Below are 27,714 nucleotides of genomic sequence, written 5' to 3'. Positions count from 1 at the left end.
GAGAATTGGTCTCTATACTGAAGTGTTACCTTATTTTTATTAAATGTTGTTTACATTTAAATGTAACTTACATTTACCTTAGTGAAGATGTTTTCAGCCTTGGGTCCCAGAAGATAATCCAGAACATCAGTGGACATTTGAATTCCCACTTTCTAACTATTAACTCAGTTGTACCTAATTATCTTCTACACATTATTTAATGCAGCAATGTTAGTTAATGTTTTAATGGAAGATATTTAAAAGTCCTAACATTCTCACCTAAAAATGAAAATTCCGTCATCATTTACTCCGCTTCATGTCCGTCCAACCCTGAATGATTTTCTGTCTTCTTAACAACCCAAAAGAACATATTTTGGAGAATGTTTTAACGCTTTTGATCCATATAATTAAAGTAATTGCGCTCCAAAACAACACTGGACTCCACTTACATTCATTGTACAGAAGAAGAAAAAAAATCATGCTCCACAGAAGTAAGGTTTAAAACGACATGAGGGAGAGCAAATGATGACAGAATTGATTGATTTATTTGTTTGTTTGAACTATCCCTCTAATAGAGACAGAGGATGTTTTTGATGAAGAGGGTGGCTTAATATAGCCAGGTATTCTCAGCATGTCTCACCTCTCTCCAACAGCCCAGTGATTTGACCCTCAGGATTAACAAGTCAGTGTTTATGACAGAGGACCACACACACATTATCCTGATGGGAAACTCAACCCGTGACTCTCCATTGGAAATTAACATCAGCATTCTAAGTGGACATGTGCTGTCAGATACCAAAATTGTGATGACCGTCATTAGCAGTTAGTTAATTTGCAATTTAAGACCGGATCTAATTTGTAATAGATGCTAAATGAAGCCTAATGTATACATCAGCTGTTATGCAGTCAGTTTACTTCTATTTAAAGTTAAAATTTTCTAAATATGTGATGGACTCACTGCTAAGGTGTGAGTTTCCTGACACTAGCCTAATATAAGACACAGATGAGCAGATGCTTCTGCCAGGGCAAGACAACACATAGAAATGCACAAATGGCTTGATAAAGGGGCGTGCACATTCTTCTGCCATGCCCTGCACCCACAACCACGTCGTTTTCTGACAATCCATCACCGACGTGCGAGCCAAGGGCTAAATGAAAACCAAATATGCCATACCTGCAGAAAGCTGAGCCAGCTAACACATGGGTGTCAGTTTGCTCATGTCGTGTAGGAGCATTTTATGAGGTGATGTTAATGGGATACAGAAAGTAGGTCCTTCTTCTGCACGCTTCATCTCGGGGTATGTCATCCTTCAGGCCTCCTGAACCTGCGCTGGGGTCAGAAACAGGAGAACCAGATAGATTATCCAGAGCAGATACAAGCTGTGGACACACACACACACACACACACACACACACACCGAGTAACGGAAAGCACTTTAAAGGACACACATCCTGTGGATTCATGTAATGGATCATATTAAACATAAACCAGATGTTAATTTCCACTTGAGAAATGTTTCCTATTGCTCTCTCGATTGTGTGTCAGTAATGTTAAAGATAATAATAGAAGTATTTCTGGTATTCATTTTAACTTCAGCCCTCTCACACCCACACGAGGACAACAAGTCACATGCTTTCTCATTGGTAGCAGAAGCAACAAGTCAAACAGTCAGGATATAGACTTTCAGTATAAACTCACATTGGATTTGATCAGTCTCGTAAATGTAAATAAAAGTGAATCTTTGACGCTGCGTCTTTCATTCTGTCTTCTTTTTTTCAGATGGAACTGACTCGGTGACTAATCACCGCGTTCTTCATAAATCGTCAGGATGACAGTTAGTTTTATCGTATGCTGATTGTATATCATGAAGATTTTATAGGAGACACAGTTTTAATACACAGAACTATATTTCAAATGTGAGGCTGTCCAGAAACACATACTTTTTGATCCATGGCAGGAGTTTTTAAACCGTTTGATGTCAAAGACCCCACAAGTATGATACCACAGTGAGAGACTCTCTTCCAAACTATACAGTAAAAAAAAATCTGTAAAGAGTCAGTAAATGTTTCTTGAACATCAAATCATCATATTAGATTATGATTTCTGTAGGATCATGTGACACTGAAGACTGGAGTATAGTCTTTTTATAATATATATAATGGAATATATATATATATTATTGTGGCGAGTGGGGCGGGGCCGAGAGGCGTGGGCCATATTTTTTTTTTTTTTTTTTTTCACAATCAAATAACATTTTAATATTCAAAATAAACACAAAACAGCGCACCAGCCCTTCACGGACGACTGGTGTGTACAAAATAAAAAGCAAACATAAAAATATGGCCCAGGCCTGGTCCTCTCTCGTCCTTCACTATAGTCGCTCCAGTTTTATATCCTTCCATCTCCTACGTGGGACTCGATACCAGTGGTGGAAGGCAGGTGTAGCTCATCTCCAATCATTACACCTGGCCTCACTCCTTGTTCCCACGCCTCTCGGCCCCACCCCACGCGCCACAATTATAAATTTTAAACAGTTATTTTAAATAGTAATAGTTTTAATGTTAAGTTACTACATGATTTTCAATTAACCTCTTAAGTGCCACTGGCATTTGTCTTTTTTTCTCTGTCACATAACTTAGTAATAATTATAAATGACATATCATTTGAAAATTTAAACCTCAAAATTCATCCTGTGAAAACCATTTTGAAATCGGACATTACATTACAATGGAAATAGTACTTTAATGTCTTTTGGCTGTCTCCCTCCCCTTAGAGGGTGGATTCAGGTGTCATATTACAAAATGTATTATGGTCTTTTAGAATCAAACCTTTCTATAATCTTGACAAAATACATATTGTCAGAAAGGTCTGAGTCTCAAGATTCCATATTTGGTGGTTATTTTGTAATAGACATAATAGAGATATTTAGACATTTGTGACAGAAAAATGCATTAAAAAAATTCAATGGAGTTTTGATGGCACCCGGTGGCTGTTTGTGGTATAATACCCGATATAAAATCTATTGGGAACCTTAATTTTTAAAAAATCAACTTCAAATTTGGAACATAACTTTAGACATAAGGCTTTAATTTTATAGCAATTTTGGATTCAAAAATATTTTGAAAAATATTTATTTTATATCAAATAAAATAAAACGGTGCAGTGTGTTTTCTTTACAGTAAATTGTAACTTTTTTAATTTATTGATACTTTACTATCTTGATATTATTCCACTTCTGCAATAATCTGCAGATTGTTTTCTTTAAAAAGAGTCCAACCTTAGGTCTGTAGTCCAAAGCGTCCATGAGTTATAACAATTTAAGTTTGAATAGTGCGCTTTCAGATCTATATTCAAAAATTGGGAGTGGCACTTAAAGAGTTAAACAAATACAGATTGGTGAGCAAAAGAGATTTCTTAAAGAATAAAATAAAAATAAAAAATCTTACCAACTCTAAATGTTTGCATCTATTGACATGTATACAGACCCATTAGTACTGTGTAAAAATAACTGCATTCAAGCTAAAACATTTTTTTAAATAATATCTGGTTAATATTTACTTTAAGTTTTTTTTTGTCCACTATTAGAATAATGCAAGATCTTACAAACAAGGGTTGTCAATATGGTTGCCTGAATGAAACCGTATAATGTCAACATAATGCAATTGATCTTCTTTTTTTTTTTTTAGGTGCACACTCTAATTCCCCTGATGCCATTTTGAAAACTTCAGACCTGTAAGATTAATTTTGTGGTAAAACAACTGTCAGGTTCTCAATCCACTTATTTGCACATTAAAAATCTTACATAAACTACAATGGAATGCATTTACCAAATAACTTCCTAATGCATCTAAAAAGTTATGTAACTTTGCCTTAACAAGGCATGTTACAATAATATCAGTGTATAGCATCTCACGTGTTGCTCTAGTCATTCTGAAATACTTGAGTCAAAGCCTATAAAAAAGATCACATTGCATGAAAACATTTCAAATGATCGCAAATTATGTTTGCAATATTCCTGCCACTTGGAATAACTATAAACATAGTGTCTGGTGAACAGTAGGCCAAGTGCTGGAGTCGCTTTGTCAGTCACTAAGCCACAGTGAGACGAGGGTAAAGCGCAGGGGCGGCAGGGCGACACACCCTGGATCAGCGGCCCTGCATTACTCACGGGGACACAGAGAGCCTCTGCTGTGCTTTTCAACTCTGTTCTCCAATCAGGAAGGAGAAATGGGCCCAGTCTGAACCAACAGCTGACATACACAATAACACACAGATGCAGGGAGACTTATCACTTTAACACAAACACAGATGCACGTGTACACCAGCCATATAACAAGGCGTAGGACTCACAAACAGACAGTATTAAATTATCAGAATAAAAGGAAAAAAACAAGCAGTTGCGTTTAGACTTCTAGCACCGGGACCTCATCAACACTGAATATACGTGCTTGAAATCCAGGCGTTTTGATTTAGACCGTTTCCTTTCTTTTGTGAGGCACTTGGCCCAATGCATTAGGCCCAAGAGGAGCATTTCTACAGGCCACCATGCATTAATGAAGCCATCCTGGCCCTGCTTTAAAGAGAGACCGTTAATACACTGTTAAGACTACATTCCTGGGATGATTTAAGGAGGACGGCGAGACTGCGCTCTGGAGGAAAGGTTTTTATGGATGGAGGAGTCATGTAGGGAGAGGGACAGGTCTCTCCAAAAGTATTTCAAACAGAGAGGAACAGGCATCTGGGTAAGCAGTGCAAGGGCCACGAGGAGTAGAAGTTTTCTGTTTTTCTTCTAATATTTGTTTTGTATTTTATTACAGCATAATTGTAATTAACAAAACTATTTTAATAGTTTTAGTTAATAATAACAACACTGCTTTGTACCCTTTTGTACACAGTAAAGGACTGATGCTGTCCTGATGGTGAGACGTGCACAAGCATGAAGGAGAACTAAACACACCCTCACACTCAGTTTCACCCTTTTAGAGGGGATTACGATGTATATTCTAATTATTTACATCCTCATCTAGTGTGTATTATAGAGACGGAGAACAGGCTGATTTATTGAGACATGATTCTTTGAGAGGTCAGGCCTGAGGCATAAATCTGAAGCGCCATCACCAGCAACACAAGACAAAATCTAATCATGCTTCCATGTGTGACAGAGATAAATCCCAACTCTAATATCTCGAGTAAAACTTAGAGGAAGTTCTGCTGAAGGCAAGCGAGTCTGATGAATGCCAAGATGTTCATTCCCACACCTCTCACCTAAACCTGACATTGTTTTAAAAAAACAAATAAATGAGGTAAAATTAAGTAACTCACTTACTTACTTACTTATATTAGCAGTTTATATTTCTGTAATTGTTTCCTTGCACCAAACTAAGTAAAAAGTAGAAAAAAATTGGTCGAAGCGTCTCAAAGCTACTCACAGCTTCCGTAATGGAATGAATCTGTGTGTTTAAACGAATCGATTCACTAAAAGATTCAATGACTCACTCAAATCAACTGCCGTTTAAGTGGAACCACAAAGGACAACTGGGAAAACAGGATGTTTTTTTATATACCTCCTGTTAAGAAGTGATATAATTGAAAGCTATATTATAAAACATAAAAAATAGAATATAGAAAAAAAGAATATCATAATAAAAAATTCGAATGAATGTTCGGCCAATCAGATTGGATTATGTCTTAAAGGGTTACTCCACCCCTAAATAAAAATTTTGTCATTAATCTCTTACCTCCATACATATAGACGCTTGGTCTGGTAACACCCCCTGGAACGCCCCGTCACATTTTTAGCCCATTGGGGAAAACATTGCTTTGGGGCCAATTGAAATACATGGGACAATCATGCCGAAGAGTTGCTGTGTCGTTTTCTGTACCTCCAATAAACTAACAAATTATTAATTAAAGTTCTACATCCTTCCTTATAAACATACAGAACCGGAAAGGATGACAAAATGGCTATCAAATTGTGAAGATGATTAAGGGAAGTTGTGGAATCCCAAGAATAAGCATGTGTGTGTGTGTGTGTGTGTGTGTGCAGTCTGCCTTTCATCACAGGGAGGCTACGTTAACATTGTGCTCATTATAACGTTATCAAAACTGTATAAGGTTGTTTCAGAAAGTGGAATGCATATATAATTAGCCTTATTATTCTACCTGAAGCAAAACTATGTAACGTTAGCCTAGTGTCGAACCTAAACTCGCATGAAAACACGTCTGCTAAGAGGTGTAGTCCACTAGAGAAGACCAAGGATTTCCGTATACCCACTTAAAAAAGCGTGAGGATACGTAACAACTTGCTTTTGTGTCTGAACTTTTACATTTTCATTCATCATAAATGAAAGACTCCGCCCCCAACTATGACTAGATGCTGACTGTATGTCGTTCCAAACCCGTAAAAGCTTTGTTCGTTTTCTTATAACAATTTAAGATATTCTGCTTGAAAACAGGGAGACTTGTGACTGTCATTATTTTCGATTTCTTGTCGTACAAAAAGTTTTCTCGTCGCTTTATAACGTTACGGTTGAACCACTGATGGCAGATGGACTATTCCGATAGTGTTTCCATTCTGTACCTTGACTGTAATTTACTACGGGACAGTCACAAGCCTCCCGTTTTTCATCCAAAATATCCTAAATTTTGTTCCGAAGACGAACAAAGCTTTTACTGCTTTGAAACGACATGGGGCTAAGTGGTTAATGACAAAATTTTCATTTTGGGGTGGTGTAACCCTATACTATCAGCTGCATGTTTGAATTACTTCTGTGCTGATATAGGAAATTCAGAACAACTCGCACGTTTGTGTGATGTTGCCTAATTTAAATAGTTTGTTTATAGTTGTACTTTAAACACTTTTATGTTATTCAAAGGCTGTAGATGTCATTAAAATAGTATTACCAGCGATATAAGAAACTGGATGTGTTGCAACTGGTTGCACACAGACAAAGAACTCGTGTGGTAAATCCGTAGCCTAGCCAGTAACAGACAACGGCCTTAAATCATGATGATGAAACACTCAGGCAATGCACAGCTCAGAGCCAATGTTAACATTGGACTTATGTAGTTAAGCCTGTGTCTGCAGGTTTCACTGTCAGACAAATACCCATATTACCCTGCCTCAAAACTGAGTCCCATCTACAGCTATTAGCGAGCTTAATGAGACCTCCTCCCACTCACAATAATACATACAGTAACACAACAGGGCCCGCACCTACACAACAAATATTAAGATGACTAATAGACGTTTTCGCCAGTGTCGCAAAATAGCATCATTAGCATATTGGGGTCATGTAGTTTTGAAATCCATGATTAATGTCTTGGACATCTCTAGTATGATGAAAGCAGAGGCTTCGCACCTTTCCGACAACCTGCTCTTCCACCTGTCATATGGCCAGCACAGGAGACATAGAGGGAGAGATGTTTACTCGATGATGTCCTGGAAAACATCTGTTGTCATGCTGACCACCAGAAGATACAACAAGAGCACTTGATCCAGACAGAAGGATGGGCTGGGTGTGGGAGCGTACAATAAAGATGATGAGAACATCAGGTCTGACTCATTTCCTCATATTCATGAGGAATAACAACAACACCACTAAGTGAAATAGTATCACAGTACCACAGCTTTCCCAGTGAGACAGAGGTTAAAGTCTGGCCTGTATCATGTCTCAATCCCAAATATTTGTAATAAACTAAAAAGTTATCCTCGCCCCATCATGCATGTCATTTCTACAAAGCATGTTGTTTTAATGTTATATTTGGTAACTTTTAGTATAGGGACCAATTCTCAGTATTAACAGTTGCTTATTAGCATACCTTCTTAACATAATGACTGTTTATTAGTACTTATAAAGTATTTTTGCATGATCATATTCTACATCCCTAATCCTACCCAATACCTAAACTTAACAACTACCTTACCTAACTATTAATAAGCAGCAAATTAGGTGTTTATTGAGTGTGACCTTGAAATCATGCAAAATCTTTATTTTCTTTTTTTCTTTGCACAGTTTCCTTCATGGAAGAATGCATCCTGAGATTTTCTGGGATTTTCAGGAAGCAGCTCAAATCTAGAGTCAACAGTCTGTTCACAATGACATTCTTCTTCCTTTCAAGACTGCAAAGCCACAGCAGTTTCCCAGCGTTTGCAAACATTTGCTCTTCTCATACCAAACTCATACCTGAAATGCACACGTGATGACTGCTCTCTGCGGTTACAAACATAGGCCACTGCGAGCCCTGTTACCGAGCCAGTTCAAATTACCAGGAGCTTCAAATGTGGTATTTTAAGTCCTACATTGAGTGTGGTCTGTAAAATGACTTTCAATTTGTTAGCAAGCCCCCCCCCCCAACATGGTTGGTTTTAGCTGGTTGGCATGGTCTAGTTAATCCTAGTTCATCGAGTACTTTATTATGGTAGTTTGTAGAGGACTCTTTAAAGTGTGAAACTGGTTTCTCTGTGCAGCTTGAGAAAATGCCATTTTGATGAATGGAACTGCTCTATCAAAGTATCGTAATCCTCTTCGGTTTCCATCTGCACCTGCATAAGGTTTCTCCAGGCACACTGTCTAGTGAGCATGCCTGAATTTGCTATGCATATTAATCTGATTAAATACTTCAGATTGCATAGACAGCTAGGGGTCATTACATGTGCCAAAAGAGATTCAAGAGCCACTTAGATGTGAAGACACGCTGGTATGTCATTACCCAAGCATCAGTGCCACGATCTCAGGAGACGTCCAGAACCTTGTGATCTTCTCATGCTTGGTGGCCGGAGATGAGCTAGATGAACAAGAATGCCAGGGCTATAACACGACCCACATGGCTCCACTCGCAGCTTGGCACTCTCTCTAGGCAGGACCGGCACAGTTGCCAAATCTGCTCCCCATTGGTGGGTTTGGCAAAGCCAGAACCTAGAAAATTTCTCAACACTGCAATCTGTTTTTCCATCAGTTACACTGAACTTGAAATGCCAAGCTGGAATCTGTTTCTGCTGTGCGTTTAGACTGACAAACAGATTATTGCCAAATGACATTCCAGTACGATGCGCTAAAATCACTGCAGCGGGACTGCTTTAGGCTCTCGTTGGCTAGTGCTTTTTAGCATGAGCTTTCCATAAGCCATTGTCTCACATTAGTCCCCAATGTGCTGGGCAGACAGACCAGGGCAGAATTCCCCTACTTTAAACAACACGTTTCTATGAGTCATTATATGGGAAAGAGAGAGTGCTGGAGGCATGCCTGGACAGATCGGAGTTCCCCTTTACAGCACACACACACACACACACACACACACACACACACACTGAGTCACACACTCCATGCTCTCCAAAAAGTTGTATTTTTTCTTCACAAAGTGTCATTTGTGATCCAATGTCCCATTAAATTTGTCTTTATCTCTTCTGTAGCCCATTTCTATTCAAATGCTGTTCTTAATGCAGACCTCAATGACTTCTGTCAAGTAATATTGTAATTAAAATCATATGATCATAAAGCTTCCATATGTTCCTTCATAAAGAGACTACTGTACATAAAGTCCCTTGGTGCTGTGTCATTCATACTGCATTGCAGGCCAAGAAAAGCCAAACTACTTAAAGGGATAGTTCACCCCAAAAAGAAACATTTAATCTTCATTCACTCACCCTCATGTCATTCCAACCACAAAAGCATTTCTCTTTTTTTTCTGCAGAACACTCAAGACAAATTATTCTAGGGATGTTGGGGCCTTAACAACATTAGACCCCATTAGCTTTTATTGTATCATTGAATGGACCCTGTTTTGGGGCTCCTAGAAGCAGAACAAAACACAAAGTATTGTGTCCTAAATGTACATAAAATAAAATTATATATAGCATGTTGACTATTTATTAGTACTTATAAAGCACATATTCTGCATGACCACATTCTACATCCCTAATCCTAATACTATTAGTAAGCAGCAAATTAGATGTTTGTTGAGGCTAAAGTCATAGTTAATGGTTTGTTAATAGCCAGATTTGGACCTTACAATAAATTGTGACCAAGTACTCTAACTGACTTTTTAAGCAAGATGGCCAGTGATTTTTTTTCATTCAATAGTCTCTTACACATGATGGAGTTATCTTAAAGTGAATCTTTTGTCCTCCTACCAGTCTGACTACGCGGGAGGCCTTCAGATTTTTCCCTAAGAGTAAAACCTCACTAAAAACAATTTCCCTCAAAAGACCCGAGTGAAGATGGCCCGCTGGACGGTGATCTTTTTATGGCCAGAGGGCAGACTTCACGCAGAGAGCAGCAATTAACACGCAGGTAATCGATTTTCTGGCGAGGAGGTTTGTGAGTCTCTTAAAAGCACCCTGTGAGAAAAGCACTCAGCATGGACAACAGGGACTTAAAGGGATAGCTCACCCCTCATGTTGTTCAAAAACTGACAAAACATTCATTCATTCATTCATTTGGAGAAGAAGACGTAGAATGAAAGTCATACTGGTTTTGGATCAGAGTTATTATCGTTAACTGAAACTATCCCTCCCAGGCTCCCTGCTGAAAAACAAAACCATTAAAATCAGCTGCTTGGCTGGTTTAAGCTGGTCTTCCAGCCTGGCTAAATGATTATATTTATGGAGTTAAAATTTTTTAACTTGTTTTATTTCTCACAAAATGTCTAATTTTTTGGTTGATTTTCATGTATTAAAATAACAAAACAAAAAAAAAAATTTTAAATAGTAAAAAAAAAACAAGCAAAAAAGAAAAAGTAAACCGTCAAAAAATATTAAAACTAATGTAAACATAATACTATATGGACTGACATGTTGGTGATGTAAATTATGACTTTTTTTTTAGCTGTCCCTTTAAAGCTACACATTAGAATTAAAAACCCATTCATCTGGCAAGTCATACTTTTTTTCCGGCTATATAGAAAAGTAGGAAACAAACAGCTTGTTACTGACAAAACAAAACAGAGAAAAAAATCGGACTAATCTGATCTTGGATCATTTTCTAGAGTCTAAACAGATCTTATCTGATCTTACGGAGCTGATTAACGTTCCACACTAACATGCTTCATGAGTGTTGGATCAGGTCAGTACTGTTGATCTATCCCAGCAGACTATAAAGTGACTCTCAGCTGTGATCCAAAGTCTCTGGCTAAAGTCCAAGATGAGCCCATCCTGAACGGAGATCCGAGAAAAGCCTGAAAGTGGGACAGACCCCTGCACGTTGGGTTGCTCACTTACGTCCTCCCTGCTCTTGTGAGAAGGAGGTCATTCACACCTTGCAGTGCTCAATCATGAGGAGCAGCCGTGCCTGGCCCAAATAAAGCGCTACATTCCCCGAGCAGAGAGGTAATGTAGCACACAACCTGACAGGCGAGTAGAGACTCTGAGGTCTGCTGTGGGAGGGAAACAGCTGTGGGCTACAGCAACACTGACAGCCCATTTAAAACATATAGGGCTAATAGCTTGAAGTCAACTTCAAAAGTGACCCTATTTACTTCTGAAAAGCATGCTCATTGTGAGCATTTTATTGTTGCATGCTCTTGCAAAGCAAAAAATTATGTCATAATCTTTTATTTAAAAAAATAACAATTCTGCTGAGATCACTTTGGACCACACATGCTAATGTTAAACAATAGTCAAAAAGCTATTTTCACAAATAACTACTCAGTTTGGCTCAGCTCTGGAAGTAACGCCTAAGATTCAATAAATTATTAAAGTATAAAAGGCTCCTTTTTTTGTAATATTCAGTTCACTCTCAAATATACAGAGACATAGTTTCAGCAAGGATGCATTAGTTTGATTTATTTTTTTTTACCTTTTTATTCATCAAATAATCCTTAAGCAGCACAACTGTTTTCATCATTGATAATAACAAGCAATTACGTTGTTTTACCCTCTCTTGGCAACAACACATCATCTTCTAGCTGAGCAACCATTTCAGTCCTCTCTTTCTAAATATATCCCTTTAAACCCCCCAAAACCTGAGACAAAAGAGGTGTTTAGTGAATACCGGAGACAGGGTCTGGGAGGCTTTTTGTTTGGACAGCTGTGATAAAACACATGCAAGTCATTCTTGAGGAGCACATTCTTGTTGGATGTGTCTAATGAGAATTGTGCAGGAGGTGACTGGCTTATCAGAGCCTCAGCAATGTCAAGAATGAGGATATTGTTTAAATACAAATACTTTATGTTGGGAATGCCAAGTGAAGCGCAGATATCATGAGACTTGCACATCTATAGGCTACATGTGAGTTTATTATGTGACTATTATGTGTTCCAATTAAAGCCACATGAAAGCTCTCTGAGGGTCTGTGGGATAAACACACATTGAGATGTTGGAAAACAGCATTGCCGCCTCTAGCTAAAAATCTTCGTTTGTTGATGGACTTATTAGTTGAGTTGTTGTGAATATTTCTGTTTCAGTCATAAAAAAAAAATCACCTCGGTTCATTGGTTTCAATTCAACAGTAGGTTCAAATGTTTAGAAAACTCCGTAGCACCCCCTGGTGGATCATTCAAGAGGACGTTAAAAGAGTGCTCGTGTAAACTAGATTCAATAAACGTGCTATACTGTAAATTACTTAAGTCATAAACGATCTCTAATCAATAATAATATTTTGTTTACATTTCATGTAATCGCCTATTAAAAATTCCTGCGTTGTGAATGAAAGCGGAAGGATCTGCAGATGAGAACAGCCAGACATCCTTGTCATTCCCAGAATTTCCAGACAAGTGTGTAACTTTCCCACCTGAACTGAACTATTATTCACTTATTTTAGGGAAGTTATAGTTAAATCACATGTAAACTCAGTGGCAGTGCCGTTTCTGGCTAAATAAAGATGATATTGTGGTTGGTCTATATTTTTATATCTGCAGACTTCACAGCACCTTGAGAAATCCAAATTTAGGGTGGTTTCAGAATGGTACATTGTCACAAACTACTGTTACATCCCATAGGCAGAATAAGTGCCACTTGAAGATTATGAGGGATAAGAAAATATATACAATTCTTGCTTTTCAAATTGGATTTAGCTATGGTGTCAAAAACGAAGATTCCAAATAGAAATATTTGTAGTGATGTGATAGAACTACTTTAGATTCTCCAAAGAACCTTTCAGTGAACAGCAAACTTAAAAGAACCGTTGTGTGTTATGATCATTAAGAGCTAAAGAAACCTTTTTACCACTTTAAGGAAACTTTTGTGCAATGGACAGGTTCATTGGATATTAAAGGTTCTTCATGGAGCTATCATTGCCACAAAATAAACTTTATTTTCAACAGTGTTGTGTAGGGTACTAATTCTTTTAGATCACTTTGAATAGATTTGACACAAATCCATCCTGTTAAAAAATACTAAATCGTTTTTATATTTCATTAATTGCTCCAAGAGTCGCCATCATTAAAAATAATAGATTTTAAGAATTTCACAATTGTTGATTTTCCATTATATAAAAATATAAATGGTTGTTTATCATCAAAATTGCCTTTATATATATATATATATATATATATATATATATATATATATATATATATATATATATATATATATATATATATATATATATATATATATATATATCCTGGCCTGCTGTGATGAAGCAGGCTTTGTCCACTAGATGAAGACAAAGTTACACTTTGTGCATGCTGAAACAACAAAGTTGTTTCCAAATTAAAATCGATCTATTCATGTGTTAAAAACTGATGGAGAAGACAAAGAATTCAATACTCTTGTCATTTTAAACCATGCCAAAACAAGTCATTTATTGTACATTTCAAACTCTTGAGGCTTTTAAACTATTATTGAATTTTCTGAAAGCTTTTTTATTTGTCCTTTTCTACTCGTGTAAATATAAATGAGTAATAGTAATCTAGTTACATACCCACACACTGGACAAAAGAAAGGTCCATCTTTGTCTATAACAACAAAAAAGGCATAAACAACAAAAAACATTTTGTTTTGTAAACCATGACCCACAGAAAAATGTCAAACTGTGTTACGTCTACCTGTAACAGTGGACACAGACACAGCACAACACTTCAAATGTGCAAAAATCACATTGTTGCTGTGAATGGGTCAGGGTTTGGTCATCCAGATGTTAAACAGAAATTATATAAAACATTAAGGTTTTGATATATGCGTTTCTTCAGAACTAACGGCTCGAAATCAAATTTCCTTTCTTTAGATTGATAATGAAGAACTAGTCTTGTCTGTGACATCAGCACTGATGAGCAAGGTGTGATGTCATTTCAGAAGTTACAAATGATTTATACATTACTTAGTTGCTTGTCATTTCTCATAAAACTGTATAAAAGACAGCCTTTCTTTTATTCATTAAGGTTGATGAGTGGTACATCAATACAAATATTAACTAGTTTCTGTACAACATTTACAATGAGTGCAAAATGCTACAACACAAAGAGAACAGAAAGATATAAAAGTTCCTCTAGAACCGATCAGATTAATAGTTATTGAAACAACCGAAACATTAACTGTTACATTCCAAATAAAGGGCAGAAACAGAAAGAGATTAAGACCATGCAAGGAAACAGATTCAGTATAATTTGTGCAACAAAGCAAAACTAGTTTGTGACAATCGAGCATGTAGTAGTATTGGCTCCTTTCCCAAACTACACAAGAATTGAAAACACTGATTCACATAGTAGTTGACTAGCTAAATCTGGAAAGTGGTAATATGGGAATACAGAATAGTGTGGCATGGCGATACATTCATGAGATGTACAGTTCAAGCACTTTTATTAAATGTGCAGCTTCCTTTACCCATGGCTCTGATGTACAATATCGTCCAAGTGACCAAGACCAAAAAAAAACAATGAAGTTTAAGATCAGTAAGATTCACCATTTTTGAAAGAAGTCTTTTTTTCTCACCAAGGCTACATTTATTTTGATTAACAATACAGTTTCCAGTCTTCAGTGTGACATGATCCTTCAGAGATCTTTCTAATATGCTGATTTTCTTCTCAAGTAACATTTCTTAATATTTGGAGGATTCTTCATTAATGGTTTAAAAAGCAGAATAGATTTAAATCAAACTCACTTGTAACATTATAAATGTCTTTACTGTCACTATTGATCAATATAATGCATCTATGCTGAATACATTTGTTTAAAATAAATCTTACTGACCTCAAACTTTTTAACGGTTATATATATATATATATATATATATATATATATATATATATATATATATATATATATATATACCTTTTTATATATGGATTTGCATATGTTTTTTTTATTTCTGACAATGCATTGTTCTAGTACAGACACTGACCCTGATCTAAATGTTTAAAGCAGACTGTATTATGACCATCATTTGGGGGACTTTTATAGTTCTTGTTCAACAAGAAGACATAATTATATCATAATCATTTACCTCTCATTCATCATTTATAACATCCATCTCTTCCTTAAACTTCAGCGGACCATTTCATCCAAACATCTAAGAAAAATAAACCTTTCTTTTTTGACATTTTCAATCGAGTTGTCTTTCTATACGTATATACTATATTGTATAACTGTGTCGGCTGTACTCACTTAGTTCACCTGTGCTTCTCTACAGAAAGGAAGCTGATGGTCAGCACAGACCCTTTAGTTAGTTAGTTAGTTAGTTAGAAGCTGTAAGATCATTTCAGCCAGACTAAAAGCATCAGCCATTAACAGCAGTGTTGGGATCTTGGGATGGACTGGCATTATTTTATTATTGTTTCAACAGCAGACCACAATGTATGTTGGCAGAGAACATTCAAAAGAAGTCCCCTTATCTGCTGATTATTACAGTATGTCTTCCCGTTGCCCAGTCCATTGATTAAAACTGAAAGAAATTCTTGAGGGCTGATTAAATGCTTAAATAATATTAACAAACCCCACACATGCCATAGGGTGCATGTAAAGCTCTCCTACATGGTGTGATATTTAATATAAGTCTACTTGTTTTGTTCATGTGTAGAATACAACACTGAGTTGTACATACTCAGAGGTAGTGTGTATATAACTGAGAGTGAAAAGTACACTTCTACTCTAGTTTCTAGTTTCAGCACATGTTTTTGTCAGTTCTACAGCCTAAACGCTCAGCGTGATGACATGAATAGTGACGGAGACCGTGACCCATGTGTGAGACGGAGCACACGAGAAACATGATCTTTTGCTCTGTAAATACTTGGTGTGAGGGGGCAGAGGCGGTGCATTTCACACCCCTGGCCTGAAGGGGGAGCTCTCTGCCGAGTGTGAGTCCTCTATCAGCTCTCAGGAGCCTAATGCTTGATCTCTAAAATGGAGGGGTTGTGGTCGAGGATAGCCAGGATGATCTTGTCCATGTACTGCCTTAAACGGAAGTTGATCTCCTCTTGTTCTTTCAAAGCATCAACCAGCTGAAAGATTGACCAAATGAGAGACAGACTTTTATTTAAAGCTAAAGGACGTTTCCTGAGTCCCTCTAGATTCGAACATCTTCTAATGCTCTTAATGTAAATGAAAAATGCCAACAAAACATAAAAACACATTATGTACAGAATCATTCAGTAGTCAATTATAGGCTACCTAAAGCAGTAATTCTTTTAATAAAACTTGCCTGTCAAAGTCAGTACTATATAACTTGAGAAAATGGAGAAATATGGCTGTGGCTTCTCTTTTGGCAGTAAGGTAGTAAAACGACAATACCCAAACTGTAATGCACAGGGAGAGGGGACTAATATGCCAGGTTCAGTATTCTTTATGTCTCTGTACACTGTGAATGTTGTTCTCACCTCATCTCTGGAGGCATTGTCGATCTCTGCTGCCAGTGACTGGGCCTTGGTGTGACATGCGAACAGGTTTTTGGCCTCGTAAAGACTGAGGCTGAGAATCTGTCCATTTAGATCATCGTTCTGGTCTCTGAGTTTATGGTTTTCCTGTTAGAATTTTAAACACATCAGTGTGCAAATCATACTGAATGCAAGGAGGTAAACAGTATGTGTACATAATATCTAGCAGTGGTTCTCACTAGGGGGCCTCAGCACACTTCCAACAGAGCCACAAAATGGCTTGACTTGAATTAAAATAATCTCAAATCAAGGTATGCTTTAATCAGGAATTTTTTTATAAGGGAATTTTAAAAGTGTGATTTCCAGGCCTGGAAATGTCAGAAATGTCTTCTAATTATCTAAGATTTTTTGTTTTCCTTAAATTTCTGTTTGTGATTTGAAACATCTAATCTCATAATTACAAAAGAAAAGACTGGTATTATGTTAATTCACTGGTCATAAAAAGTGTGAACCCTGATATATGTGAAGTTCTTGAAATGGCTAGAATTGTGGAATGTATTGTATTGGATGCAATTAATTATAATTATTTTATTTATAAATATTTTATGTTTATTGTATTAAATCTTTGCACTGTACCTGTTTAAGCCGCTTTACTTCATGCTCCAGTTCGATCTCTCGAGTCTTGGCGTTGTACTCGGACAGTCCTGCGGCGCTGCGTCCACGGCCGGGCTTCTCAGTCTCCAGTTTGAAGAGCTGCAGGTGCTCCAGTTCACGCCGCAGGTCCTCAATCAGCTACATGCACATGTGGATTGTGTGAGAGGTCTGGAGATTTATGTTTATGTGTATAATTGTGATTACAATGACACTGTGCTACCTCCTGCATGGCCTCTCGCTCCTTCTGAAACTCATGTCTGTTCTGCCAAAGTTTATCCATCATTTTCCTGTACAGATCCATCTCATCCTTCAAACGCAGGCTTGTGTCTTCCAGTTTATCTGTCATACGCTGCTTCTCCTGTGCACAAATATACATAGTGAGTGACTAAAATCTCTACCATGAAATGAGGAATCGGTCGACCACTATAAGGATGTAGTTATTCTGTCTAAAATCCTTCTAGTGTCTACAGCAAGACATTACTGATTTCAAATAAACCTATACCCACATATTTCTCAACATCATCTCATAAATGACTGCTAATTAAATTTGTAAAAACTAACATCACATTTTTTGACAACTGCTTACATTTACTAAAGATGACAGGCCGTGTAAATTATTTTTGGGGGGAGTACCAATTTAAGGCATTGTAGATATAACGGTAGTTCTTGAAAAGCTGCTTTGAAACAATGTTTATTATAAAAACACTATACCAGTAAAAATTAATTAATATTATTATTTTTTTATCCCTTTAAGACAAGTCAGTTTTTTTTTTGTTTTTTTTTTTAAGTAGGCAATAGGCTTACAAGTACGACTCTCAGTCTCATCCACTTAAAAAATCTTTGAAAACCTTGTGTATTTAATGTTTCACTGCATTTCCTATCAGCAATAAAATCTGACAACGATTTCACCATAAATGTAGCTTTAGCTGATTTGAAAAGTAAAAAAAAAAAAAAAATGCATTTTCAGCCTAGTCCACTAGAGGACCTTTACTTTTTTAGCTAAATCAGACAATGACCTAGTTTTGTAGCTTTATGGAAAGTCCTGCAGTTGCTGGACAATGCTTCACTCCATCTCAGAGATCAAAGCCTCACAGACTCTGCGTCTAAATACAGGGCTGCTAATGTCATGCAGGCAGGAGCTTTCACACTCATTACACTAGCGAATGCAAGCAGTATGAAAGAGTGTGCTGTTAACACTCACAAGCTCCAGGGATTTCACTGCCTGCTTCAGTGCACTCTCAGAAATAAAGGTACTAAAGCTGTCATTTAAAAAGCTGTCAAGCATTTCAAACGGTACACTTTTGTACCTTTTAGGTATTAATATATATATATACTTTAGGTACTAATATGTCCCCTTTAAGTTACCAATATGGACTCTTTAGGTATAAAGGTGTGCCTTTTAAAAAGACAACTTCTGAACCTTTTTTCTGAGTCTAAAGTCAGAAGTAATAGTCTGAAAATGGGTGCATTAACGTGTTTCAGTGAGACTTTAAGTGCAAGAGAGTGCAAGATATTGCTATATTTTCATGTGATGTGGGTTGTGTGGTTGTGGTGATGGTCAAGGGATTTCTACTCAAGAGCTTGAGATTTGATGCATATCTGACCTGGTCCAGTTTCTCAGTTTGAGACTTGAGTCTGCACACATTCACTTTCATCTCTGCGTTCTCCTCTTCTAGCTGCTGGACCCTGTGGGGTGAAATCATCCATTATAAAGTAGTATGCCACATGCTGCCCTTCTAAAATGCTCTTGAAACCTCATGTTTTTGTGAGTTTCCTGATTAGGTACCTGTTGCTAAGCATTTCAATCTCAGTACTCTTGTCTCTCTCCATCTTACTGTAGGCTTCTCTGTGTCTCTTCAGCTCCTCCTCTAAACCTTGCTCCGCACGCGTCTCCTGATCTTTGATCTGCTCCTCCAGCTCATGTACCCTGATGGGAAAACATGTACAAACACATACAGACATCAGAAAACATACTGAATAAAACATGCACATACATCACCAAGAAAAGCATGCATGTGACAAAGGATTAATAGAGCATAAACATTAATACTGTGAAATATCATAACAATTTAAAATAACTAATAAATTAAATGCAATGTATTCCTGTGATGCAACGCTGCATTTTTAGCAGCCATTAATGCGGTCTTCAGTGTCACATGAATATGCTGATTTGCTACTCAAGAAACATTTATTAATGATAATATTATTTTTAATGTTGAAAACAGTTGTGTTGTGTTATCAAGACGGATGAATAGAAAATTCAAAAAATACAAAACAGCATTTTATTATTTCTTTTGTAACATTCTAAATGTCTTTAATGTAACTTAAGATCAACTTAATTGATTCTCGCTGAATAAAAGTATGAATTTATTTTCAAAAAAGTTTTATTTACCCCAAACATTTGAATAGTAGTAGAATTACAAATAAAGTAATAAATAATAAATCAGCCATGTACATAATTACATTAGATTGATCACTATACTGTACTGTGTCTGTAACTAATAGTCAGCTCTCTTTACCTGTGAACTAGTTGTGTGTTTTCCTGTTTAAGTTTGGACTTCAAATCTCCATTAGCCAGACTGTCATTCTCAAGCTCTGTTATCTTCTTTTCCAAATAACTCACCTGCAGTAGAAATACAGAAGAACTAAATATTATAGACATTTCATATAGACAACATTCTCTGAACTGAATCATATTCACAGGAAAACAACAATATTGCAGTGGCCTTAAAAAGTACATCCAAAGCATTTTAATTTTATGCATTAAGCCTAAGCAATTTACAGGGTCTTCAGTGACCACATTATTGTGCTTCCAGGACCTTCTCGGTGATGTCAATGTCACAGGAGTCGATGCTGTCTCTGAACAGGTCCTCTGTGCTGCCCTGACTGCTGCTGAAGTTACTGTGGTGGAAGAGCTGACTGTGGGACACACAGAGAAACTGAAGTTACTGATCATTCTTCTCTCTGAACAGCTGGTGACTTTCGCTGCATCCGAAATCAAATACTGATGTACTATATAGTGGACAAAACATACATGCAAAAAAATAAATAAATAAATAAATGTTCAAATTTATAGTATTTAAAAAAACGAAAGGCAAAAAGTAGCCTAATGACTTCTACTGAGAATCCTGGAGTGTGCATTTGATGGACAGTTTACTATCCCATGAGGCCATGGGAGAGGATTTATGAATGGCAGTGGAGTGGAGGTCATGTGACAGGATGGAGGCTGTAGTATATCCAAATTTAATTCATAAAAATATTAATAGTATATATATATATATATATGCTATATAGAACATTCTTTTTTACAGTGAAAAAGTAAGTTCAATTTCAAAAGTAGCACCTACTCAGTATGTGATTTCAGAGACACTGATAGTCAGGCAACGGGTTTTAATCCAGCGCTTTGTAATCTTATATTCTACAGATCCTGTGAAAATAACAAAGACGAGAGACTTACCGACCAAAGGCTGTACTGGAAATTTTCCTGTTTGGGCTGTAAAAACAAACGGAAAGAAATCCCTGTATTAAAACATTATAAAATACCATGCTGTTCAAATCCAGTTTAATGGAGAGAGACAGAGAGAGAGAGAGAGAGAGAGAGAGAGACAGACAGACAGACAGACAGGCAGACAGATTTTTAGCACCTAACTAATTAGTAACTAATTACAAATTCACTACTGCCCCAAGTGGCCAAGATCATGTACTGCAGTCAGTTTGTCCTAGGTCATGAGATTACACTGATAATCAGACAGGTCTGGAGGACCTCAGTAAAAATAGAATACCTGCACTCTAATTATAAACCTGTGTTTATGTAACTGTGTGACCCAGGTCACTCTTTAAAGGCCTCCTCTCATTACATCCCACAGGTCTGAATTCAAACAGCACGCTGAAAATACAAGTCAGCTCTGTCTCCTGTCCTCATATCTAATCCAACCCAGCTATCACAGCACTGACGAAACACATTTAAGTACAACAACAACAACAAAGCCAGACAATCTGCAAACCAAGGGAGATGAGGACGAATACACTCACAGAATCCACACACAAGCCCTCAAAAGGGCAGGTACAAATAGTTGTTCATGGGCTGTCCTGATAAAGTAGCTCGTACAAAATAACATTTTCTGATGGCTTTCACACTGAACAGTCCTTCAACAGCAGATCTCTCTTCAAGTTTACCTAGTGTTATTTTTTAAATATACAATAATGCTTAATTTGTACAATAACCCAAATGTTTGCTGATCATTACAGAGAAGTCCATAGTGGTGCTGCTGATCATGTCTTGCATGAATGCATTTTAACTTCAGCAGAGTATGCACTGGAGGATTTGGCCAAAAATGCCAGTGGATTAATAGCTAAAGGCCAAAGAATGCCACATGATCCAACTTCCCCATCACACCTATTCAGCCAGAGACAAGGAAATCACACAGCTTTTTACTGAACAGCGTCTCTTGCTCGGTTCCAAAAGGTAGCCACTTGATTATGCTGCCACCTTGTTTTATTATGATTTATAATAATAAAAATGAAAAGGCACTGCATCAATCTCGGTGAAAAAAAAAGAATCCATTGTGGCAGAAGGAGTGATGTAGCTAAATATACACATATTTCATTCAATACTGAAAAGTATAAATAAATGAAAAAGTAAAGTATATAAAAAGTATATAAAAATAAACTGCGTCCCAAATGATGCACTTATGCACTATGCAATTTTATAAGGTTACTTTGTCATTAAGAATCAGGGCCCTATTTTAATGATAGAAATGCAAAGTGTAAAGCGCACGGCGCAGGTGCACTCAGGGCATGTCCAAATCTACTTTTGCTATTTTAACAACGGAAAAACGGTTGGCGCGCACGGGCGCATGATCTAAACGGGTTGTCCCTATTCTCTTAATGAGTAATGGTCGTTTTTGGGCGTAACGTGAAATAAACCAATCAGAGTCTCATCTTCAATTCCCTTTAAGAGCCAGTTGTGTTCGTGCCATGACAGATTTGCTATTTACACGGTGGAATCTGGCAAGCGCAACGCGACAGAACACGTCTCGGAGATGAAACGGAGCTGCTCGTGTGCGAGCACATAGAAAGCCTAATTCTGATACGTGCAATGACTATCCATTATGACATGTAGGAATTTATATATTTAATTAGCCTACAAAAAATTATTATGAATTGTAATCCTTTAATGTTTAATATTTGTCATGTTTGTGTGCTGCTGTGCGTCCCTGTGTTTAATAAGCAGCGTGTACGGGCATTGCGCCTATACTAACATGCTCTATAAATAACAAAGAAAAAACATTGTGCCAGACTTTAGACCAGGTTTGAGTTGGTCTATGGCTCAGTCTATGTTCAATTATCATTGCGCCAGCAATGCGCCTGAACACACCTCTTTATTAGACCAGCACGCCCATGGGCGAACAAATGAGCACAAATGCATTTGCTAATTAAACAACGTGACGCTGGACGGGAAAATGCGAATGGCTTCGGACTGAAACTAGCAAACACACTTGCACTGCGCCTTGCGTCGCATTGCACCGGGTGTTTGATAAGGCCCTCAGAGTCTGGTAGCCCCTCCCCCTTCACAATGAAATTAAAGATGCAACTGTTGAGTGCATACTCAAGTGTACCTCAAACTTTAGAAAGCATTTATTCTCCTGGTAGTTAGCGGTTTTGGTTTATACCTTATAACTCTTAAACAAAGACTTTTTGAAAATGAATATAAAAAAAATTAATAGTGCAATTACTTTCAGAACCAAGGCTGCTGAAAAAGTGTGCAGATACTGTTATGCAATTTAAGTCAATTGTCTGTCTCTATACTGCTGAAATAACTTGTGTAGTCCCAGGATGGTTCAGATGCTGTCTTAGAAGGCAGCTGTCTGCCTACAATAGCAAGCATCTCACTAGGTTTTAAGATAAGGATCTATGTCTGCAGTATCGTGTCTGCTGCAGAGGTGGAAACCTTATAATCCCACGATGCTTTAAATCTTGTTACAGATGAAAGATTGCAGTGTCATTCTCCTGAAGTGCCAAATTTGTTAGGTGTCCACATAATAATAAAAGGATTATTTTATCAAATTCCACCACACACGCCCACTTAAACACCCCAGGCTTTTCTTGAGGGGCTCAGTTTCCCCTCACTGTCTGATAACATTCAGGAAGATTAGTAAACCCTTGACTGGAACATTGTTGCTTTGGTAACAGTTCCTCTGATGAAACCGTCTCTCGAGAAAGCTTATGACAGACCGGGGTGATTAAAGAGACCCATAAAAATATATCTAGCTTTACCTACAGTTAACATAAAGAATCCTCTCAGAAGTGTAGTGCTATGCCATTTAATATGAACTATAGATGCTGCAAAGTTAAGGGAACTAAATATATATATATATATATATATAATAGATGTATATAATAAGCAAGTACACAATGAATCCATTTCGTCCCCTTGGAGTTATAAGGTTCTGTCTGCATTCCGAGTAATTTTGAGACATTGAGCTTCAAAGTTTTTGCATTCCATTTGACTGTGTGGATAGAACCTTATTGTTTTTTTAATAAAAATCACATAATATAAATAAGTTGTCACAGAATAACAATATGGGAATAACTCAATTTAGACAAAAATGTCAGATAGAATCTTATAATTGCAAGGGGGCGATTTTCCAAACTGTGTTTTTAGCTTGTCCTGAATCACTAGGGTGCACCTATAATAAGTGTTTATATTCAGACTATTTTAGATTGCTTCGGGGTACCGCGGCGGAGTAACCCAGTACCTTTGTGATTCTCCATAGACATAAACAGAGAGAAGTAGTTCCGGCTACAATGTTCTTCCGCAAGACAAAAGCAGTTCTGTTTATTAACCGCTAGAGCGTCAAAAGTTACCAACTGCAGCTTTAAGACGGAGGAATAAGGCCTATATCTTAATCAATCCTCAATAAAAAAAACATACACATAAAAATATTTGGGTGTAATCAAAAATGGTTTATTTTTACATTTTACAATGCTTGCGTATGTTTATGCTTACGGAGTGCTGCAGGAATGAGCACATGATTAAAGCTTTTTTAAGGGATTTTGTTTAAATGTTGGAAATAAGGTCCGCGGTTATCAGAAGCATAAGATATTTCCACGTTTTATTCTACAACATACAATACACCAATAAGAATGTGATTTATTACATTTTTGTTCTGAAGTTTTTATGTGTCTTGAAAAAAAGGCTGTTGCTAACATTTAGCTAAATGGGACTTTTGGGTGACATTAAACATCATCATGCCAAACAGGAAAACTCATCTTCGCACTAATCTGAATGTATTGTGTTCAAACCTTTACTCTTGCAAACTAACTCCAGCCTTCCAACTTGAGTTTGGAGTTTAAAATAAAAGAGTGTTTTCATAAGCTTAGTGATGGTGACTTAATGAATAACTTTTAACTTCTACCGACAGTATTTAGGCTTCAAAATCATAAAAGCTTTGTCATTTTATCTTGATGAACAAAATGTACATGTACAAGAATCAAACTTTTGTTAGTCGCAGAGATTATTTTCTGCAATAATCGAAAAGCCAATGGAAAAATCCGACTGGCTTTATGTTGTGGGAACCAGTGTTATGCTAAACTGTTATACTTCTATATTGCATAACAAAAATACTATACATCATCCCTGTAGCTCTCCATTAGAGTAACATGCTATTATATTAGCAACATGCTCATCTCAAACTCTGTCGCCTCTTACCTGTTAGCTTTGAGGTTCTTGAGTCTTGCCTCTAGGTCATTGAGCAGGTTGACTTTCTTGCAGCACTGAGAGCAGTAAACATCCAGAAGCTCGCTGTTGTACAGGTGCCTGATCTTCTGAGGGGTCTGACCCGCACTGCAAACACCATCAAGTGTTGAACAACACTGGCAGTAGAAGCATTCAGATTGTACTTGCTCACTTAATTTAATAATATGAAATGGCAAGATATTTCACATTTTGCGTGGTTGGAAAAGAATGTATATTCTATATATGTTATTGATTTCATGATAGGATTATGCTTGATTCAATCAGAATCACACAGAGCAAATGAGAACAGCTAAAAATACAAAACTCCCACTGTGATGCCAAAAGCATTTCATAATTATCGGCTGTTGTGATTTTATGTTTAACAATTGATTGAGTGGATTAATGGCTGTCAAAAGCATCAATGCAACAGAGTGTATTTGTGTCAGAATTATAACTACTATGCAGTAATAATAGTCTTAGTAAATATTATGAAAATATATCTGACGTAATCCAAAAATATGAAATTAAATTCTGAAATTGTGCAAACATTTTATTTTGACCAGAAAGAACATTTTAAGCACATGCAAATGATCATTGACATAATGCACTTTTTTATTTTTTTGTGCTTATGTCTTGGGTAAGGATGTGCTTAATTGCCATGAAAATAATAATTAAGCAAAATATAATTTCTTTTTTTATTTTTACTTGTTTTTGCTTCCCCTTTTTCATGTTTGGTTTCATGCTATTCCCCCTTATTCATCCATGCAATCAACTGAAACATACAGAACAACCCAATATGTCAGGATTTGATGTGAGAGGTGTGCTAAAGTCAGTTAGTTAACCTGGAGGGCAGAGAGGAGCCCAAGTCAGAGAAACCATTGGTGCGTGTGTCATCATCAGGGATGGGGCTGCTGGGAGTGAAGTCCACATCTTCTCCCTCTCCATAGTCCTCAAACTGCTCCTCCACAGAGATCACTGAAGCGGCTGCTGACGACACCATCTGACCACAGCTGAAACCAAACCCACACCGCTCACTTTAACTCTTACAGTTCATTCATTTGATTAAATGTTAAAAACTTCTGACTTCTTAAGCTCAAATAATGCGAAAACAGCAACAACAGAAAACTAATCATTAATGATGCTGACTTGTTTCCACGCAGAAAGAGTCCTCCCAGTCCTCCTCCTTTCTCATCATGACGTCCTCCTTCAGAAGATTCGGACCCTGCCCCGCTGTCTCCTGCACTGTCCATGTCTGCCTCCTGCACGTCCCGTCCGCCCATTGCGTCCTCATCAGAATAGAGCTGGCACTCTGGGTACGGCCGCGTACACACAATGATCGGGGGTCCCAGACGCCCCTCCCCGTGCTGCAAACAGATATCATGCAAAAGCTGTTGAATAAAGTCATACTGCTGAAAAATCCAAATGTAACATCAAAACTAGACCAGATTACTCTCTGACTCACTATGTGGTCTCTTCACACACACAACTTGGTGAGGTGACATGAGAACTCAAGAAGACCTTTCTCAGAGGGACACAAAAGATAATGGGTCAGAGGTTATGGAAACTTTGCTCATTAACCCCATAAGACACAACGGACGCCAAGACAGGACAAAGGTCATCACGGTGAACTGGTGTGACTGACGAATAGTGAGTGTAAAGAGAAGAAAAGGACGAGGATTTAGATTGCATGATTGCATGACAGAAATAGTGCTCTCAAAGTGAAATAAGATTTAAATAATCTCCAGTTTACACCACCATTTCTTCGACTCTCACAAGGTTTGACTGTTTTTTTTTTTTTTTGCATCCATTCTGTCCTACAACAGCTGCAGTTCAAAATATTAATTTAGTTATTAAAATTCACGTCACATCTCAATGGCAGGAGGACAATGGGAATCAGCTGATGTTGCCCAGTGGCTCATTGTTATTTGCACAGACAGAGCAAAATAATTATCACTATAAGAGATTGTTAAAATGCCAGTCAATTTGATATTTTGTCTTAATTTAACGTAATGCTTATGTGTAAACAAACACTCAAATGGCCTTATAGGCTCCCTATAGAACAGCTTTAGATCTTAAAATCTTTACTGCTCTCTCTATATTACTACTGCTTGATTAGCACAGGAATGTAAGAGTCAGCTGCTCTACTCTCCTTTGATCCCTTACGCTTTATGCTTTACCATATTTTTCCTTCTTCCTCATTTTTCTTTCCTCAATAATATACAGTACAACGTATTTAAAAATATATATATTTCCTTCAATCACAAACTCAGCCTTTTCCTAAAGCATTTGGTTCATATCTGAGTGTATGTCAGTGAGAGCAGCAGTGTGTTTCTGAAGTGACCCCCTCACATTCACACCTCAGTGGGTCCGTTACCTTCCAGGTCACACATGAAAATGAAAACGACACACTGAATTAAACAAAACTTGAAAATAGATTGATGAAATAGTATTTTCTTCTAAAACATCTACTCAAATAATATTTATTACAACTTATACTGATTAAGGAAATCTGCAGTGTAGAACCAGCATGTCTCGCATATAACCAACCAAACAAATATATTATTTATATATATATATATATATATATATATATAT

General features: G+C 37.1%; 1 protein-coding gene and 1 long non-coding RNA gene across 3 annotated transcripts in view; one reads left to right on the top strand and one right to left on the bottom strand.

Annotated features, from left to right (window-relative positions):
• The first annotated feature begins 3,236 nt into the window (after positions 1 to 3,236).
• Positions 3,237 to 9,519, top strand: LOC127951978 (uncharacterized). Its single transcript, XR_008152787.1, has 2 exons — positions 3,237 to 7,535; positions 7,996 to 9,519. It is a non-coding gene; the product is annotated as an uncharacterized LOC127951978 (long non-coding RNA).
• Positions 9,520 to 13,691: 4,172 nt separating this feature from the next.
• The window catches only part of rab11fip4a (RAB11 family interacting protein 4 (class II) a), a 40,173-nt gene continuing 26,150 nt past the window's right edge, over positions 13,692 to 27,714 (bottom strand). For both annotated transcript variants that reach the window (XM_052553313.1, XM_052553315.1), the window contains 12 exons: positions 26,266 to 26,483; positions 25,962 to 26,129; positions 25,093 to 25,227; positions 20,839 to 20,874; positions 20,201 to 20,300; positions 19,901 to 20,004; positions 19,168 to 19,308; positions 18,986 to 19,067; positions 17,602 to 17,739; positions 17,364 to 17,519; positions 16,731 to 16,874; positions 13,692 to 16,355 (listed from right to left, as the gene is read on the bottom strand). In XM_052553313.1, the coding sequence (XP_052409273.1) occupies positions 16,239 to 16,355; positions 16,731 to 16,874; positions 17,364 to 17,519; positions 17,602 to 17,739; positions 18,986 to 19,067; positions 19,168 to 19,308; positions 19,901 to 20,004; positions 20,201 to 20,300; positions 20,839 to 20,874; positions 25,093 to 25,227; positions 25,962 to 26,129; positions 26,266 to 26,483 (1,539 nt within the window). In that variant the 3' untranslated portion in view covers positions 13,692 to 16,238. The remainder of the gene's footprint in view (positions 16,356 to 16,730; positions 16,875 to 17,363; positions 17,520 to 17,601; positions 17,740 to 18,985; positions 19,068 to 19,167; positions 19,309 to 19,900; positions 20,005 to 20,200; positions 20,301 to 20,838; positions 20,875 to 25,092; positions 25,228 to 25,961; positions 26,130 to 26,265; positions 26,484 to 27,714) is intronic.

The sequence above is a fragment of the Carassius gibelio genome, chromosome B3, assembly GCF_023724105.1.
Source record: "Carassius gibelio isolate Cgi1373 ecotype wild population from Czech Republic chromosome B3, carGib1.2-hapl.c, whole genome shotgun sequence".
Classification (NCBI taxonomy): Eukaryota; Metazoa; Chordata; class Actinopteri; order Cypriniformes; family Cyprinidae; genus Carassius; species Carassius gibelio.
This window is presented reverse-complemented; position numbering and strand designations above follow the sequence as displayed.